This window comes from Triticum aestivum, chromosome 7A, assembly GCF_018294505.1.
Source record: "Triticum aestivum cultivar Chinese Spring chromosome 7A, IWGSC CS RefSeq v2.1, whole genome shotgun sequence".
Classification (NCBI taxonomy): domain Eukaryota; kingdom Viridiplantae; phylum Streptophyta; class Magnoliopsida; order Poales; family Poaceae; genus Triticum; species Triticum aestivum.
The window spans coordinates 579,988,273-580,007,555 of NC_057812.1; the positions used below are offsets into that span (position 1 = coordinate 579,988,273).

General features: G+C 44.6%; 1 protein-coding gene and 1 long non-coding RNA gene across 37 annotated transcripts; both read left to right on the forward strand.

The window, feature by feature from the left end:
• Positions 1-1,354: 1,354 nt before the first annotated feature.
• On the forward strand, positions 1,355-9,418 carry LOC123148408 (uncharacterized). 36 transcript variants are annotated; one of them, XR_006473811.1, is made up of 13 exons: positions 1,355-1,739; positions 1,808-2,129; positions 2,245-2,407; positions 3,097-3,197; positions 4,073-4,105; positions 4,235-4,511; positions 4,904-5,367; positions 5,471-5,700; positions 6,791-6,894; positions 7,129-7,537; positions 7,868-7,985; positions 8,574-8,819; positions 9,110-9,418. XR_006473811.1 is itself a non-coding variant. In XM_044567824.1 (6 exons), the coding sequence occupies exons 2-6, from the start codon at positions 2,053-2,055 to the stop codon at positions 4,407-4,409; spliced, it is 549 nt and encodes a 182-aa protein (XP_044423759.1). In that variant the 5' UTR covers positions 1,355-1,739; positions 1,808-2,052; the 3' UTR covers positions 4,410-4,894. The 36 variants fall into 36 exon arrangements, 1 of the variants encoding a protein (XP_044423759.1); XR_006473812.1 differs by having other exon boundaries at positions 6,796-6,894; XR_006473800.1 differs by having other exon boundaries at positions 5,494-5,700; positions 6,290-6,894.
• An 8,294-nt stretch (positions 9,419-17,712) lies between these two features.
• On the forward strand, positions 17,713-18,915 carry LOC123152321 (uncharacterized). Its single transcript, XR_006476109.1, has 3 exons — positions 17,713-17,979; positions 18,086-18,446; positions 18,561-18,915. It is a non-coding gene; the product is annotated as an uncharacterized lncRNA (long non-coding RNA).
• The last annotated feature ends 368 nt before the right edge of the window (positions 18,916-19,283 follow it).

The window sequence follows — 19,283 nt, forward strand, 5'->3', positions numbered from 1 at the left end:
GTTTTTAGAAAAATCGCTCAATCACATTAACCTTACCTTAACTCACGGATAGTAATCAATCTCCAAACAAAGTAAACAATACATCGAGGGAGCAGTAAATAAACTCCCTTTCTTATGACATGTATATGATCTTCCCTTCCCTCTCCGTTGTCGAGCGTTCTTGATTCTCGAGGCCGATACTTGGGCTGCATCACTGGGTCACGACGGTGCCGGAGGACGAGGACGGTGAGGCCGGGTGCCGCGGCATCGCGTTGGCCGCGACCGGTGAAAGGGGCGAAGGAGGGCGGCTTCCCTGGCCGTGGCCCTGGGAGTTGGTGCGGTGGAAGCGGCACTTGAAGGACCCGACGTGGGTGGCCGGCGCGCAGACGCATTTGGAAGCGGGCCCATGGCCCGCGCCAACGCCGACCTGGGCCACCTCCTCCGCGTATTTTTGGAGCTGTGGCTGGCTGATTTACATGAAATTAATTCCCTCAGTTGTGGTGGCAAATATAATACACATAATCCATATTGTTATGCACTAGCGTGTGTGTGTGAAATAGATGGATTATGGTCCCGTACCCAATAAGATGAATATGTGTGTGTTAGAGAGAGAGAGGGAGAGAGAGTAAGGAGGAGGAAGGGAGAGTGTGTGTGTGTGTGAGGATTTGATGGTAAAAAAGATCGACAATGTCACTTGATATGTATGATAATATTAATATTAAACTCTTAAAGTTAATGTGGCCCCATTGCAACGCACGGGCGTTCTTCTAGTGTCATAAGAAAGGGAGTTTATTTACTGCTCCCTCGATGTATTGTTTTCTTTGTTTGGAGATTGATTACCATCCGTGAGTTAAGGTAAGGTTAATGTGATTGAGCGATTTTTCTGAAAATGAATTATTTGTTTTCTAATTAATGTGATTGCGTGATTTAAGGTAAGATTAATTAATTTAGATTTGATCTTTAGAGATGGTTCGTGATTGATTCTATATTACTAAATAACTTGCGCCAGTATGGAAAGTTCTGACCTGTTCAGATTTCATTCGTTGTGTGAGAGGGCGAAAATAAACCGATGAAGTGGGGGAGGGGACGAAAAAAAATCTACAAAAAACCAATGAAAGTGGGAGGAGGTACGAAAAAAACCATGGGAGATGGGACGAAAAAAAACCTGAAAGCGAGACTACCAACTGCATCATCTCCACTCCTAATGGAAAAGTTGGTAGTCTCCGCCGGTCAATTTTCGTCCCATCAAAAACGGTTTTTTTGTCCTCGATCCCACCTCCCACGTCCCCTCGATTCCCACCTCCGCTCTCAAACCAGGAAATAAAAATCGGTATGCTCCTATTATGTCCAGTGCTAAATCCTCCGGTTCATTGGAAAAAACTCGCGCCTGAAAATAATCCCGTGCGTTGCGAACGAGCGAGCGAAGCCTTTGCCCTTGAGCGACGCCACACCAGACCCTTCGCCCTCGCAGCCGCCGCCGATCCCCTCCCTCAAACGCCGCCGCCCGTCGCTGCCGCCCCCGCCACCTCCCGTCGCGGGCAGGCGGGAGGAGCCCTGCCCGGCCATGGCGACACCGCCGGCGGCCTCCTCCTCCCCCTCACCTTCTCTCCCTCTCCCAAGGGATGGAAGGGATCTGATTGGAGTGGTGGATCTGCGCCCTTGCCGTCTCTTCTTTTCTTCACCGATTCCAGGAGGAGATCGAAGTGGGAGGTAGACGAGCAGGAGCGCCGCGTCCGCGACAGCGATGAGCGACGACCCAGGTAACGCTATCTCCCTGCCCTCGCCCCAACCCATCTTCTCCCCGTAGCCTGCACTCACGCGCCCCCAGGTTCTCCTCTCCCATGGCAGGGGTCGGCGAGTAGCAACAGATGCGGGACACCAACTGGTGGCGCAACGGACAGCGAGAGGCGGGACACCAACTAGGCGCGCCTCTCGCGGCCGACTTCCACGGCGGCGACGTCGTTTACCTTGGCGCCTGCTTCTTTCCGACTCAGCGATCCCCGCGGGCACCGATGGACAGCGACGGGCAGCACGTGCGGCCGCGGAGCCGCGCGCTCCTGACCGACGACGAGGATGACGGGACGTACGCCAACGACGTGTACAGCGGCAACCTCGCCGCCACGGGCGGGTCTCGTGCTGGCCGGATCTTGGTGAGTTCCTTCCTTGTGCGACTTGGTTTGTTCATGGGTGTGAGATTGAGAGCAATCCTTCTCCCCTTCTTTCTGAATCTGCGGTTTCTAAACGATTGTTTGCGACCAAATGCAGGGGCGGTAGCAGTACTTGGTGCAGCGCCGCCGCGGCGACTACGTCGTCGTCCTCATCCGCACAGGGAAGCTGGACTGGGAGGTTTGCTGCTTCCGGTCGGCAGACGATGGCTATGACGCTATGCCCAGCACAAGTGCTAACGCCATCACGGCCGGCACCACTGGTGAGAGCCTCCTTGGGCGCATGTCTCTAACTGCACTTTTGTTATGCAAGAAATTTTAGTCTTGATCCATCACTGGGATTGTTCATCTCTATTTTGTGTGGATAGGTTACAAGAAATTTACCCTACAAAAATGTTGAAATAAGTTTTAGTGTTGATTCAATTTGGTATGTTGCTAGATAGGCTAACTAGCTAGGAAGCTGCGAGCTAGATAGGTTAACTGAAATTATTTGACTTTAAAGTGTTAGAGATCAGCTGCCATCAGTCATGTAAATAAGTTGAAAGGAAACCATGCTACTCTGATAACTGGATTCCTCTTTAATTTCGTGGTATGATCTTTTAGTACGTAGCAGACTAAAACCGAGTCTGAAAGTAGTGTCAAATTTGGTGTAGACTCCACGTTCAGCATTGGCCATGCAAGGTATTTTTTGTTGGGTGTGCCATTGTGTTTTTTGGAGCAATAATCCTACAGCTATCGGGTAAGATTTACAGTCCGTGTAGACGAGCTGTATGTCTTATTGTTAGTATCTCTACTCCTAATGTCTCATTTGGTAGTCTCCGTTCTACGGTTAATTTTCGTCCCACCTCCACTGGTTTATTTTCGTTCTCCATCCCACCTAACACATACACACGTCTGTGCTTGCTTGCTGATGTGTGTGTGTCGATGCGTCCCTCACGCGCTCTCCCGCCAGGCACCAGCAGCCGTTCGGTGTGCTCTCCGGGATGCTGCAGTGGAAGGGTCGAGCAGGAGCTATGGATGCCAGCAAACAAGCCTGTGCAGACGGCATTGCATGTGAGGGCTCGCATCCTCATCCCCATCCCAATCTCTGACTATAATACTATAGATTAGATTATATGACATGCATTAGTTGCTTACCTTTGTAGCTGGCATGCACATACACCATCGTTTTCTGATAATTAACCATATTATTTTGAGTGATCAAGTTTAAAATTATATCATACTAAATACCATCAGACTGTATTCAGAATCATCTATTATGGTTGTGATTTTGTTATTATCCCGAAGCAAAATACTGTACTGTAAATAAATCACAATTAGAGATTCTATTTTTGAGAGGTGCTATATGTTTTCTTTTCACAAACAGTGCTCTCACTGGTTAGTTTTTATACATTTTCTTTCCGGTCGTCGTAATAAATGAACCAGTTTTTCATATCAAATTGTGAGATGAAAATTTTGTTTCTTTGTGACCTATTTTACATCAAACACCGCATGGAGTTTGAAGCCGATTTCAAATAAGTGGTGAATATGTCTTATTCTCATATAAATACAATGAACAAGATATTATAGCCATTTGTTTTAGTGGAGAAGACCGTGTTGTACTATTTCCTTACTACTCCCCTTTTTAAATCTTTCCATATTTCCTTTGCAGCATAAGAACGTAATGGTATATTTCTTGCTCTGGAATTCTAACCACACAAATGTTTAGGTGCTTTTATATTCCTTTTACATTTATTCAAATAGTATCTGAAGTATATGCTAATCTTCCGCAAAACAGTATAGTTCTTTAAAGTAACAATTCATGAAACAAGTTGTCCTGTGGCAGCACACATGCACCTTTTTATGTACTATGCATTTGCCATGTGATTTCTTTTGTGATGCTTATTTGCTAGTTTTTATAGTTTTATTTTATTTACCTTCTCTTACAGCAATCAAATCGGATGGAGAACATCACACAACAGGTAAACATTCTTGTATACTGATATTGAAAAATTACATCTTTGTTTGATTCAGATAGTTTTTAGCAAGAGGATGGATATACTGTGATGTTATTTCTGATTAATAATTTTTTGGCAAAATTTTATGATAAGCCTTTCTCCAGGACATAAAGAAAATGGTGGCACTTTGGGTTTTGAAGACGCCGCCTCGCGTAGGACTACGAACATGGGACGCTCGTTCGAGTTTTTCTTAACTCGTCAGGATTCTCATGCTGCAAATTTAGTAACGGGGCAAATTTTTGGGTGTCCTGATGTGTTTGCGGATTGATGAAAATTTGGCGAGGGAGATCATAAACCATCGCTCGCTGCAGCACATCAATTGTTGAATTAGTTTGAAGGAGCTGTCAATTGTTGAATTCACTTGAAGGAGGTGTGTTTGCTCTCTGTTCCCTTGAGTCAATCACCATGATTTTACATCAAGACGATGTTTCTTCTTCAAAAGGGGATGATGAACAACATGGGAACAAGGAGGAACTTTACCCGCCTGTTATAGACTAAGCACTAAAAGCATGCTTGCATTCACTTTAGCTTGTTCATTCTGTTATAGGGCAGTGCTTTCGTTATGCGTATGATGCTTTCAGTTTATTGAAAGATTTGTTCCAAGGATAAATTCTGATCTTTTGAAACTATGTTTTTTAGTGATAACCTTTATAAGTTGGACTGTTTATGGGCGCTGGAAGTCTTGTAATAACCGTTGTTGTACATACGTTTATCATCATAAGAGAGATAATATATTCTTTTGATCCTCACAAATTTTTGCAGATGGAGCTCGTTTGGCTGAATTTGCTACTGAGTTGCCACATTTTGAGGGCCTACAATTGAAGAATACAACACTTGAGATAACAATTGAAGAATACTAGAGTAATAATAACTACTGCAAGAGTGATGTATTTTCTTTTTGTTGGAGATTTTCTGCATCTTTTATGGATGGTAACATTTGAGATAACAATTTGATGTGCTAACCATCAAGATCAACTTCGACATGTTTGGTCTCTAAAAGTTACTATTGACCATCATTGGTGCATCCTATAAGGTATAGTCAGTACTATGAGTAACTTACCAGACATTGACTGTAGAAGTTGCTATCCAACTCTTGTGAAATCTAACCATGTTATTCATTTACGATACCTATACGTATGTGGTACACAATCTGAAATAGTAGAAGGGGAAAATAAAGCATTAATGTGGAGTATGTTCCAATAGAAATCTTCACGAACACCTTGAAGGTAAGCATCATATGATCCTTCACGTCCATTCAATCTATGTATGATAGGTCATAGGTGCAATCGTCTTTTCAAATTCTATGTTACTGAGTTCAGATGTATGTAGGTCTGAGTGCAATTTTTCTTTAGTTCTTTGTGAGCTTAAAAATGCAACTGATGTGGCCCATGCAACTGAGATTAAAAACATGGAGAACAATCATAAAAGATCTCGCTGAAAATGCCCTCGTTCCGCACTTCGTGTGGACAGGCAGCGCCCTTTACCTTCGAAGTCTCGAAAAATGGTCTGGGTGATGCGGGTGCCTCAATTCTTGATGCCATGTTCTGTAAGAGGCCAAGGTACTATATTTTGTCCCTGATGCATAACCTGCATTGATTTTTTGTAAACTATCCTTTTAGAGGCAATGATGAAAATGATTTTTGTGCATGAAACAACAAACCAGTTCATTTTTTTATGCAGAGATCAAATTGATTTTTGTGCATAAAATTCTCTTTGTGATACAAGGTCTTCTAATCAGTTTCTGCACTATGCTTGAGGTACTAGAAAAGCATATGGGCATCAATTCGACAGGGTTTTGCATTATGTTTCATGCATAGACATATGTGCGCAGACTCGATTCTTGTAGGTCCTGAATTACGTGCAACTTTATGTTATGGGTTATTTGAGTCAAGATCGATGATTTGAACTTGTTATCATTCCAAGCAGCTCAGCTCACTGAAATCTGAAATCCAAATATGAGCTCAATGAATATTGATTGCCTCTAAAAGAAATGCTTAGGTTTTGATGTTTTTATTCAGTTTTATTTAGGGTTGAGTAGTTCAAATTTATTTTTTCAGGAATTTTTGTAGGGACCGTGTGTGTGGCACTTAATATTTGTCTTTGTTTCTTGTTTGTGCACTTAATATTGGTCTAATTTTTGTTGCATAGGTTGTATTTGGGTGTCCACGCGCTACAGGGAATTACTGTGCGGAGTAGTAAGAATTGATTTAAACGTAGAGCCTAGACTCGCACTCCATGAGCATCCATGGCCGGCGAGACAGGACCCTCGACCCTCGGCCTCTGTTGAGAAGGATCGTTCCACTGTGTCTGATTTGTAGTACAGAGCAATCTCATTCCTCTGAAGTTCCTATTGGGCAAAATGGGCAAGATATGTTTGGTCAGTGGTGCTTTGTTTTTTAGGCTATGGCTATGATAACTTGATGACACCCCTTTGTAGTACGGAGCAATCTCATGCATTTGTCCTCCATCTTCAGGAACATTTATTAGTGTACAATGGCCAAGCAATTGTTTAAAAAAATAAGAAACCTGGAATTGAATTGCTAAAACATGGAATTATTCTGCTTATTTGTAGGTTAATGTATGACTATCACGTTCCCCACCAAGTGAAATGTGCTATTTCACCACAAACATTGACGAAGTTAAGTTCAGTGCAGGCAAAATGGATAAGTCTGTAACTGGAACTCTGGATAGTTGATCCTCTGAATGGCAAAAAATTTATCAAAGTTGCTGAGGTTCAGGGGTCTGAAATTAAGGTATTGATGCTTTGGGGTTCTTATCTTTTCATTTCCATGTTACAGTGCTATGAGTGTAATTTGGTCTTAGTATCTATCAACTTTTCCCAGCTCAAAAAACAATATATTTTTCGCCAGGGCAGAGCTCAAAATACAAAGACTGAATTTTCCTTCTCTAAATTTTACTGATATTAGCGTGTGTGTATTAGCTCTGATGTGTGTTCTAAAAAAATATGTAATATTTTCATGTTGCAGCCATTTGTGGACAGTTTATCTAAATGCCCCAAACCCACTTAGAGCTCCAGAGAGGTCTTGTTTTCTTGTACTATGGATTTAAGGTGATTCTCAAGAGGAACAAGTCGCCATGGACCGATGAGATCGAGAGACGGCTCCGCGGTTGCGTGGAGTGGTGGCTGAGAGGAGAGGCAACAACAACTCGTTGTCCGTGACGGCCCGAGCGTTTGCGAGAGGGGATGGAGCGGGGGTTGCATCGTCACGGCCAGTTGCCAGAGTGGATGGAGTGGTGGCCGCACGGACGCGCTCCTGGAGGTGCCGGTATGCACCCTGATTTTGAGCCTGGGAGGTTCCTTGCTCTGCCCTATCCTCAAGGGTGTTCATCTACTTTGGTATCGTGCTCTGGAGTCAGGACGATGCACTAATGCAGGTTTGATTCTTTACTTTTTCTTTTGTTTTATTTGTATGCATATCCCTGAATTTTGTGAGCCGTGATTTAAATGTTGTCATGTGTGCCATTGTGTCCTATATAATTATTCTATTGAAGCACCGCTGCAACCCAGTTTGTTTATCAAATTGATGCAAGAAACAAACTAATACATAGAGAGTATAACTTTATTGCATTAATCTGTATATCCCTGCACCTAGCGATAGGTAGAGATGGATAAATTTTGTAGCTTTTTGTTCCCGGTTTTTCCTATTGAAATTATGGATTTGGAAGCTAATCATGGAGTGTTTCGATTGCCTGCTTACGGATTAGCAATGAGCACAAGTCTGCAACCTTGAAGGAAAACCCGTTGCAACTGATGACATAATATTACGTCGCAACAAGAATGTATAGAGCTGCAGAGCTCTGTGGATCCTTCTCTTCACAAAAGGTGAGGTTTAAAGTTCATGTTTGTGCTTATTGAAAAACAAAGAAAGAGACGAGTTGCTTGATATATTGACAGGTATATAGTGTAACAAAAACACGCTTATAGTTCTAACATGAATTTGATTGACTTGGGAGTTGTGACATGCAAGTATTTTATGGTTGATAATTCTGTACTACTTGTTATATTGTATAAAAATAGTCTCTGGTTTCATCTTCTTTGATGACATATTTTCTATAACAATTGAAATGCATTATGCACCTGTTCTTTTTATTGTGGTTCCATATTTTTTTCAAATTTATATATTCTCTATGAATAGTAACATAGATGCATGTTCTTAATCTATTTTAGATTTTTGTTCACCCGAAAATGCAGTATAGATCTGCCATTGACATTTTTTTTGAAGCACTGGGTGAACATTTGCCGAGATGCTGATAGGAAAAGCCTTTTTGTTTCCTCATAAAATGTTGCCCATCAGTTATTAAACTTAATGGATGCATGTTGTGGGCTTGATGACCATGTACACCTTTTTTAGTTAGAACTGTGTCTACTATGGATCTATCTTGCTTAATACAAAGAACTCTGCATGCTTAGGAAACAAGAGGTAATGTAAACAATAGATTCTCTTGTGAAATTGCGACTCAGCCTTGGGGTGTGGATGGCGAGAAGCGGAGGCGTGTGCCTAGAGTAGCGGACCATGATGGATTGATGAGCTGATGTCACGTGACGTACTCACGTGGCGGCTGGTTAGGCTCCGGCGGCTGGAGCCATCATCGACCATGATGCCGCGCTAGGAGCACAAGGGCTAAGACGAGGACATGTTGGTGCCGATGAAATAAGGTTTATTGGGTGGTCCTCTTCCAGCAACATATTACACAATCTATTTAAGCCGATTGATTCTCTTTGGTACAAATGTCCCTCATTTAGTTGATGAAACTCTACCTTCATAAAATTAATTGAGTTGGGAACCATAACATATATACATCTATGACTGGTATCTATTTGGCTATATTAAACTGACAATTTATTCTTCTTACCGGAAGGATATGTTGTGAAGATGATTAATTCTACAAACTATACTGCTAATTCATCGGAAATGACTACCAACTTGTTTAATTCCGCATGTGCAGGTGCTGCCGGTTGATGGGGGCCTAACCATGAGTCTAACTGAAAGTGAACGGGAGCGATGTGCAGAAAAAATCTTAGCACATAGGCTGAATTTGTATAGTACTTCGAATTTATTAGGCAGTCCCCCCTCCATTTGTATATCACTTCCGAATACAAGTTCAGGTTATTAGGCAGTACTATTGAATTTAAGGATTGATACTTGAAGATTTTAAAAGGTTACTAAATTTTGTACCAAGTCTACTGTTATGTATGGGAAGAACATGCGCTAAAATATTGATAATGCAAATGAAAGTGATCATTTGATTATTAAATCATGCCACTAATAAGATAAGTTCTTGTCACTTATTTCTTCACAAATTTCCATTGTTCAGGTTCGGACTTGATTTGTTGAGCTATTTTAATTTATGTATGAGAGAAATGAAATACTTTATGAGTTGTATGTCGAAACTTTGATCAGTTCGTTGTGGAATAATGTCGGTGATTTGGATTCTTAACTAATTTATGATAGGCTTCCCTTTTGGGGGCTCTCATTTGGTTTTATGTGCTTTTTTCTTACCAGATAGAAGATACTTAATGTTGGTATCCCAGAGTTTTACTTACTAGATATAAATAAAAACGACACTTATTTATTGAGAATTTTATCTGTAGTGTGTGTCAGTGCCCTCATACTTCTCACATGAAACCTTGAAGAAAAGCATAATGAATGATATAAAAATGTTGGTGGCGCGGAAAAAATATAAAGTCAAGGGTACAAAGTATTAGGATCTCCATGCCGGCGGATGTAGTGGGTTGCACTGATTGCAGTTACTTCTTTGCTGTTATTTGTTGTTACTGCCATAGTTCATTTTTCGTGCTTATCATACCTCATGAATACACTTGAGTGAAATTGGGGATAGTATATATGCATTCTTCCAGAGTTTCAAGAAGGATAGCAGAGAAATATTTCTTGGGGCTGTGACATAGCTGTGTGGTACTTCTACATCTGCAGCATTTACAGTTCATGTACTTACAGCTTAATGCAAGCATTAGGATCTTTCGTGCTTATCATACCTCATGAATACACTTGAGTGAAATTGGGGATAGTATATATGCATTCTTCCAGAGTTTCAAGAAGGATAGCAGAGAAATATTTCTTGGGGCTGTGACATAGCTGTGTGGTACTTCTACATCTGCAGCATTTACAGTTCATGTACTTACAGCTTAATGCAAGCATTAGGATTAGTTACAGATTTCCTTTGATTTAAATTTCTAAATGTTAACAACAATGACAACTTGTGACATGCCTAAGTTTAATTTCCATTGAGAGAGAGTGGGCGATGGATTATGAGATGGAGCGAAATTAAAATCCAACTGATCTGGCCATGGCTGGTTGTCACATAATCCTTGTGATCTGTTCTACTTTGACTTGGAATGTGCCGCTATGATAATGTAAGTGATGAGTTTTTTTTCCGAATCTTTTATGGGAGGTCAGTCAGAGGTGAGTTGTAGACCAAGAGCTGGTGGGCAGCAGGGCATGCACGCGCACGAAGAACAAATCTGAACCACGCCCCTGCTTCTATTGGTTTCTACACAGAGCGTCTAGCTTAGAACTTAGACCAGTTGGACGCTGTCAAGGTCGCCAAGGTGGTCTTACAGCACCGCCGTGGGGATTTCTCATGATTTTATGTAGGCAAGCCGCAAGCGGTGGTGGTGATTTGCTGGGTGGTGTTGCTGCTTTGGGGAGAGACGATGGTCCTGTTGTGGGGATAGCCAACGGCAATACATTGACTACAGACTCATCGTGGACTCGTAGTGAACTGGATGCAGTGAGCCTGATTCGTGGATCGATGGCAGGTCTTGACGTTGTTAGAGTTTGGATTGAATGGTTGTAGGGGGTGGTGTGCTTGGTTGGGTTCCCATGGAAGAATGTGACCTCCCCGTGGATCTGGTCGTGGCCATCACAGAGGACATTGTCGCCCTTCCCCGAGGAGCAAGAATAGTGCAGGCGGCAGCAGGGGTTAGGGGTAGATGCGGGGAGGGATGTCGGCGTCTGCTCGAGGTCATCGTGATGAAAGCCTTGATGACCCGTCTTTATCAATGGAGGTGGAAGAGCATGAAGTCGAGATTGGATAAGAGTTTGAGTTCTTGTTGGCCCCGGATGGTTCCCACTTTAGGCTCCGTTCGGTTTGCACGGAGAGAGAACTATAAGGAAAGAAAAACTTTGTAGGGATATGGCTGATGGCTACCAGATTGCCATGGAGTCTAGAAACACGGGAACCAAAAAAATTAGACTGTTCGTGTTGCAGGAAGATACGCCTATGAAGCAGTAAATGACCACAATATTTTATGTCTTTTTGAGTGGAGTACAATGCATGCATGCAGTTTTTTATTGAACTGGTCACCGGCTCGCCTCGGGCTTTCGTCAAAACATAAGATCTGACTGGATTCTATCTTTCAAGCAAAATCAATACGAGAAGGCCTTGTTTCATTTGAAGTATTCTTCAGGCTTCCTGTGAACTGAACACCACCAAGGCAAAATTTCCTACGGACGACAGTTCCTTTAAAAGTCCTACATATTTCCTGTGAACCAAACGCACCCTTAGAGATGTATTTTTTCACGTGCCAGATTGATTCTAAAATGGATAGGGGCTTTTCTACAAAAGTGCATGCCGAACAAAAAATATGACCTCCCTTTATTAGTAGGATAGATGTCATATTCTTTGTTATTGTTGGTTCGGTAAAATTTCCTAATACTTGATTGTTGTGCTGCTAATTAGAGTACCCAAGATTCATCCAAGATGAGAGGATGATAAATGAAAGATACTGATATAAATTTTAAAGAGCCCATAGCAACGCACGGCGTTCTACTAGTTAGAAGTAAAGATTCAAACTAATCCATAAGAGACAGCAATACTACTAGTATGTACAACGTAATTTTTTTGGCTACTCAAGGAGTCCAGTTAGTCGATGTAAAACGTTAGTCCGTCATCGGTTTGAGTGGCTTCGATGCAAGCCGTAAGCTTGACACCAATATTCGTCACGTGTCTCTCGTACCATTACATCTGTTATCAAATAGAAAATGACTGATCACTACCTTATTCGATTTTGATGTGACTCTATCACTGATATGCAGCTTTACGAATCTTCAAGGTGGCTCACCAAAGGACAAACCATTATCGTTGAATGAATTGGGGGCAACACCTTGGACGCACGACTAAAACGCCAAAGGAGGAAACCATACTATCATTCACGAACCAAGAACCCATTACACGATCCACGATCTTCCAGATGCCGCTGATGTAGACAATCTGCATTCGCTCCTGAATTACCTCTCAAGTTCCGCCAATGCTGTAGCAAACGCCATTGGAACAGGCTGAGCCCGAGACACACGTCCACCACAAGGATGCCGCCGCCACACCATCCTTACTTAAACAAATTGGGTTTCAAATACATCCCCAACCACAGGATAAATTGTCTCATCGAAATAGGATCTGAAGAATATTTATTCAGCGCCACCATCGCCGCCGCTGAATACAGAACGATAAGCAACCCAAAACTTAACCTACTAAAGCCTAAAACGATCCACACGCATGGATCCGACAATCCCTCTCAGCACCCACAACTAGGGTCGTCGGCGGAAGGGAGCCGCCGAACGACGGCGGTGGAAGGTGTTGAGTATAATGTTTATTAGGAAAGATGAGATAGATTAGGATTTGTTCTGGCTTGTTTTGTACTCCAAATAGATGATTGTACTCCTATATATATGCCCACGAGGTTCAAGCAATACAACAAACTATTTCACAAAATCCATCTCTCCCTTCTAATGGTATCTATCACAAGTCGATCCTAAACCCTAGCCGCCACCGCTTCCGCACCTGCGCGCCGCCCCTGGGGCGGTCGGCCTCCATGACCGCCGCCGGGGGCCGCACCGCTAGTACCTAGGGTTCGTCCGCGGCCGTGTTGGCCGGCTGCCCTAAAGAGTCTTTTTTCCTGATCCTTTGATCCGGGTTTTCTCTTTCTCGTTGGTCGCTTTGATCGACGTCTACTTTTTGGTTTTCCGATCTATGTGATCCGTTTTGCGTCGCCCACCGCCGTCGTCAACCCCGTGCGCCTCTACTCCAACACCGGCGCGATTGGCCGGCTTCTTCACCGACCCGGTGGCCTCGCGCGTCTGCCCGTCGGTCGCCCCGACTCGGCGGCCTCGCACGTCGGCCCGCCGGTCGCCCCGACCTGGCGGCCTCGCGTCATGCGGCGGCCCTTCACTGCAGCCGTTCGCACGACGGCCCGCCCTCGATCTACGCCGGCCGTCACTGCCCTGCTCCGACCGGGACTCCTGCATCACCCCAACCCGGCGGCCTCGCGCCATGCGGCGGCCAATCATAGCCGCCCAACCGCCCGCCGCCGCCGGCTTCATCTCGGACTCCGCCGCCACCGCGCCTCCACTGAGCGGCATCCCCGACCTCGCGCGCGATCGGATTGAACACCCGCCCGCCGCCGCGATCCGCCTCATCTACGCCGTGCGACCGACCTGGCCCGTCGGTTGCGCGCGCCTCCACAGGCCCCGTGAAGACCGTCCCGAGTTCAGCGCGCCCCTCTATCGATCGAGCAACGGGCTGCCGCTGCGTTGCCCCATCGGGCCGCAGCGCCGCCGCCCTGTGGTTCTTCTCCCGGCCGCACCGACCCGCGTCACCGCTGCGTCGCCCCTTCGGGCCGTAGTACCGCGGCCCGCGGTCCACCGCCGCCCAGAGACTGTCCGCTCCAGGTCGTCCCCGTGGCCGCACCGACCCTCGCGCCGCCACTGTGTCGCATCGTCGGGCCGTAGCGAGCGTGGCACGCTGATACGTCTCCAACGTATCTATAATTTTTGATTGCTCCATGCTATATTATCTACTGTTTTGGACCATAATGGGCTTTATTTTCCACTTTTACATTACTTTTGGGACTAACCTATTAACCGGAGGCCCAGCCCAGAATTGCTATTTTTTGCCTATTTCAGTGTTTCGAAGAAACGGAATATCAAATGAAGTCCAAACGGAATGAAACCTTCGGGAACGTGATTTTCTCATCAGATAAGATCAAGGAGACTTGGACCCTCCGTCAAGAAAGCCACGAGGCGGTCACGAGGGTGGAGGGCGCCCCCCTAGGGCGCGCCCCTCGAAGCTCCACCGACGTACTCATTCCTCCTACATATACCTACGTACCCCCAAACGATCAGATACGGAGCCAAAAACCTAATTCCACCGCCGCAACTTTCTGTATCCACGAGATCCCATATTGGGACCTATTCCGGAGCTCCACCGGAAGGGGAATCCACCACGGAGGGCTTCTACATCATCACCATAGCCCTTCCGATGAAGTGTGAGTAGTTTACCTCAGACCTTCGGGTCCATAGTTAGTAGCTAGATGGCTTCTTCTCTCTTTTTGGATCTCAATACAATGTTCTCCCCCTCTCTCGTGGAGATCTATTCGATGTAATCTTCTTTTTGCGGTGTGTTTGTTGAGACCGATGAATTATGGATTTATGATCAAGTTTATCTATGAACAATATTTGAATCTTCTTTGAATTCTTTTATGTATGATCAGTTATCTTTGCAAGTCTCTTCGAATTATCAGTTTGGTTTGGCCTACTAGATTGGTTTTTCTTGCAATGGAAGAAGTGCTTAGCTTTGGGTTCAATCTTGCGGTGTCCTTTCCCAGTGACAGTAGGGGCAGCAAGGCACGTATTGTATTGTTGCCATCGAGGATAACAAGATGGGGTTTATATCATATTGCATGAATTTATCCCTCTACATCATGTCATCTTGCTTAAGGCGTTATTCTGTTTTCATTAACTTAATACTCTAGATGCATGCTGGATAGCGGTTGATGAGTGGAGTAATAGTAGTAGATGCAGGCAGGAGTCGGTCTACTTGTCTCGGACGTGATGCCTATATACATGATCATACCTAGATATTCTCATAACTATGCTCAATTCTGTCAATTGCTCAACAGTAATTTGTTCACCCACCGTAGAAATACTTATGCTCTTGAGAGAAGCCACTAGTGAAATCTATGGCCCCCGGGTCTATTCTCATCATACCAATCTCCAATCACTTTTTTTATTGCTTTGCTTTTACTTTTGCCTTTTATTTTACCTTGCATCTTTATATCAAAAATACCAAAAAATATTATCTATCATCTCTATCGGATCTCACTCTCGTAAGTGACCATGAAGGGATTGACAACCCCTAATCGCGTTGGTTGCGAGGAGCTATTCGCTTTGTGTAGGTACGATGGGCTCGTGCGTGGCCTCCTACTAGATTGATACCTTGGTTCTCAAAAACTGAGAGAAATACTTACGCTACTTTGCTGCATCATCCTCTCCTCTTCGGGGAAATCCAACGTAGTGCTCAAGAGGTAGCAAGAAGAATTTCTAGCGCCGTTGCTGGGGAGTCTACGCAAAAGTCAACATACCAAGTACCCATCACAATCCCTTATCTTCCGCATTACATTATTTGCCATTTGCCTCTCGTTTTCCTCTCCCCCACTTCACTCTTGCCGTTTTATTCGCCCTCTCTTTTCCGTTTGCCTTTTTTCTCGCTTGCCTTGTCGTTATGGCTAGTCTTATATCTTCTTCGTTGTCTCCCGAGAATGAAGTTCTAAATTTTAAGCAAAGGGAGGGAGAGAATCTAAAAGACGCTTGGTATAAAATTTGCAATGCTCAAAATAGATCTATCAGGAAGCAATCTACTTCAGTTCTTCTCTGCAATTTTTATGTAGGTGCTAATCCTTGGTATAGATATATCCTTGATACCATTACCGGAGGGAATTTCTTGGGTAGCCAGACTTTTGATTCTTATAATGCTATGATAGATTTATTTGGCTCACCATCTCTTTTGGTTAATGGAACTATGTTAACTTTGGAGCATGTAATGCAAAGACTTGAAATTATCTATTTATATATATTCATATATAAAAATAGTTGATGGTTCACCAGAAAAAAGATAAAAGGATAAAAAATCTCACAATAATTAGAAACATCTGGCCATCAGTTTAACTCACCACAAAACAACAACCGTTAGATTCTAATAATAGAGGGTTAAAGTTGACAAAAATAACCCACCTATGCCATTAGTGAAAAACGTTTCATATATTTTATATCATACAAAACTACTATCCCTACAGGAGGCACGGCTGGGAGAGGCCACCTGAGGGAATTACAAAATTGAACGTCGACGCGGGATTTGAGATGGACAGCGGCTCTGGGACAGGAGCTATCCTGCGAGATGACATGGGAAATTTTATAGCTGCTTCGTGCGGGGACATTCCCTTTGTGGAGGATGCGGCGACGGCAGAAGCAAGGGCTCTGAGAAATAGGTTGTTACTTGCTAATGATATGGGTTGCAACAAACTTTATGTCGAAGCGGACTGCATGGAGGTGATTGATGTTATGCAGAACGGCGGGAACTTCCTCGGACATGCGGCGGCAATCTATGAAGAATGTACTTTCTTAGCTCGTAATTTTAGTTTTATTGTTTTTAATCACTGTCTTAGAGAAGCCAATATGGCGGCCGATGTGTTGGCTAGGAATTCGGAGTCCTCTCGAACTATTGTTTGGAAGTCGGAGCCTCCGGGTTTTTTTAGTGGACGTCCTATCAAACGATGTATCCTTATTTTCACATGAAATATAAACCGCCATGATGGCTTTCCCTCAAAAAAAGAGTTGTTGGCCGGCCATACGGTCTAATCTGATCTCCCAGCCTAGGGTTCAGGTCAGCAAAGTTCCACGAGCTGCACCTGGCCGTCATGCTATGCGGCTGAAAAGAAGCCACGGCCCGCTGCCAAAATTGGGTTCTCCACTTCCTTAGGTATAGTGCGGCATCTATAGGGTTCATCTTCCCATCAAATTCCACCTGATGCATGACGCTCCGAACAGCCATCGGAAACTACATAAAAACAGGGGGAGGTTAAGGAATTCATGCGTCAAGATAGAGGCAGCAAGGTGAGATCTGTAGGATTAATGCATCAAGGCAGAGGCGTCGAAGATTCTTATGGTGGTAATTAGACTGCTCCCTTATTTTTTATTCATAAATTTATTGTATGTATAAACTCTCTGTTAGCTGTGCGCCACTTGCCGAATTGTTGTACGGACAATTGATTTGTTGATGGCCGACGCCATTGCCCGAGACGAGACAACAACTACAAGCTAGCTACTAAACCAGTTGATCGATTGTTCGGCTGCTAGGAATGCACACTTGCCATACGTCAGATCATTGCCTAGGTAGACTTGAGATGCCATACGTCAAATTGATTATCTGCTGGTGGTTGCCTTTGGCCAGAAAATTGCTTGAAGCCGGTTCAAAGCGGTATCGGTAGTTGCAGGACGTATGTTGTCTTCCGATTCTTCTATATATTTTTATATAATACTACACTGTCTCCTGATTTTTCAAATTGTTTGATTCATCCTTTGCTTACTGACGTATTGCCTATGGGAGACCAATCTGTTAGCGATCGTGTGTACTGCATGTATAGAGGAGTGGGGTTAGTGGTTAGTGCGGCCCTATTCCTACGGCTGGTTCTCGTTTGGTTCAGTTGAGCTGTGTAACTACATATCTCTACTATTAAAGAGGGATCGAACGTCGTGATGGTTCGACCTTCCCTCGTGGTTCGACACCTCGTTCGATCCCCCCACCTCGTTGGACACGTATCATTGGGCCACCTCCTTCCCACGATCCATCCACGAGACCATGATCGCCTCTCGCGAGAACCGCAACGATCTTTTTACAGCACCTCCCACACTTCCAACCCTCCGGTTTATAAGGGGAAAAACCAAAAAAGAAACAACCCTACCCACGCATGCACGTTTCCTATGCAATCCAGAACTGCCGCTAGACCAGGCAAAATCAACGCACCGGTATGCACACATCTATACATGCACGATCTGCTAGGGCTTCTCCTTATTTCCTAACGACCTGACCATGCATGTTCCTCCTTCCTGGTCATGCTCGCCATCGTGCCAGACGGGAGGCCGCCATGTGCACCGTTTCAATGGTGTTCCTCCTCGAGGAGCGCGTCACTAGCATGACGCGGGCGGGGAAGTGGTGGATGCGCAGGGTTCACGCCTACGTTTGGGGTGGCCATCGCGCTCTACCTCCCGGCCTCTGAACTCACCAGCATCGGTCGCCGCGGCGGCGTTGTCTCTATCGTCTTCATCGAGATGCTCCTGGTGGTCCTCTATAAAGCCCCGAGCCCTGGACAGGGTTGATCGTCGAGGCGGAAGCGGCTGAGGCCCGGTGCCCCCTCGAATTGCCACGACTCATGGAGGAGCAGAAAACAAGCCGGCAGCGTGCCTGAGCTAGGGCAGTGGCGGCTGCAATCCAGGTAGTTTTTTTCCCTCATCTCTTATGCTCATTCTCTCTTTGTGGTCTACAAGGGCGTGCTACGGCTGCGCGTACAGACATGGCCATCGCTCTAGCTACATTCATCCTGGTGCAGGACCGCTCGTCTCGGCATCGCAGAATCGCAGGCGAGGGCGCCGGTGACGGCTGCCAGGTGCTCGTGGGGCTACTGAAGGGCGCGGGCGAGGCACATGGTTGATGCTTGGGACAGCTGCGGAGCGGCGTGCGCGAGTGCAGGGCAGGCAGTAGCCAGGGCGGCGGGAGAGGACCTAGGACACGTTGTGTTCATGTAATCATCTTGTTCGTCTCTCCCTTTTGTTCGTCCTGTGTGACTATGTTTTCCTCTTATATCCTGTAGCTCTAACTATGCTTTCCTCTTGCATCCTGTAGCTTTAAGAACGACTTGTGCAGGTAATTTATTTCTGGTCACCAAAACAAGTTTGTTCTTACACTTTGACGTTATGATTTGTCATTATTCACTAACATTGAGAGTACTAATGGGTAGCATGGTATGATCAAGAGAAGGGAATAATTTTCTACAGGTTATTTTGTTAATGATAATGACACGAAATCACCATGAATATTAATATACAGGAGGGAGTACTATTTTATTGGTGTCATTTAATATCTAATTATTTTGTTTCAAATAAAGTACCAAATTTAGTGATTAATTTTTCTTTACCGCGTCATGCACGCATCTCTAATCTTTATGGTGTTGGCTGATGTACATAGACTGTACATGGAACCTTTATGATCTACACTGCCAACTACACCATGTGACAGATTGCTTCAATATAGCTTTTGTCTGCGACGCAAAGAA

Excerpts from the sequence above, each read along its gene's own strand:
- LOC123148408 (XM_044567824.1), top strand. The coding sequence starts at position 2,053 with ATGACGGGACGTACGCCAACGACGTGTACAGCGGCAACCTCGCCGCCA. Across the intron at positions 3,198-4,072 it reads CTGTGCAGACGGCATTGCAT|CAATCAAATCGGATGGAGAA; the intron begins GTGAGGGCTCGC and ends CTTCTCTTACAG. Across the intron at positions 4,106-4,234 it reads TGGAGAACATCACACAACAG|CCTTTCTCCAGGACATAAAG; the intron begins GTAAACATTCTT and ends TTTTATGATAAG.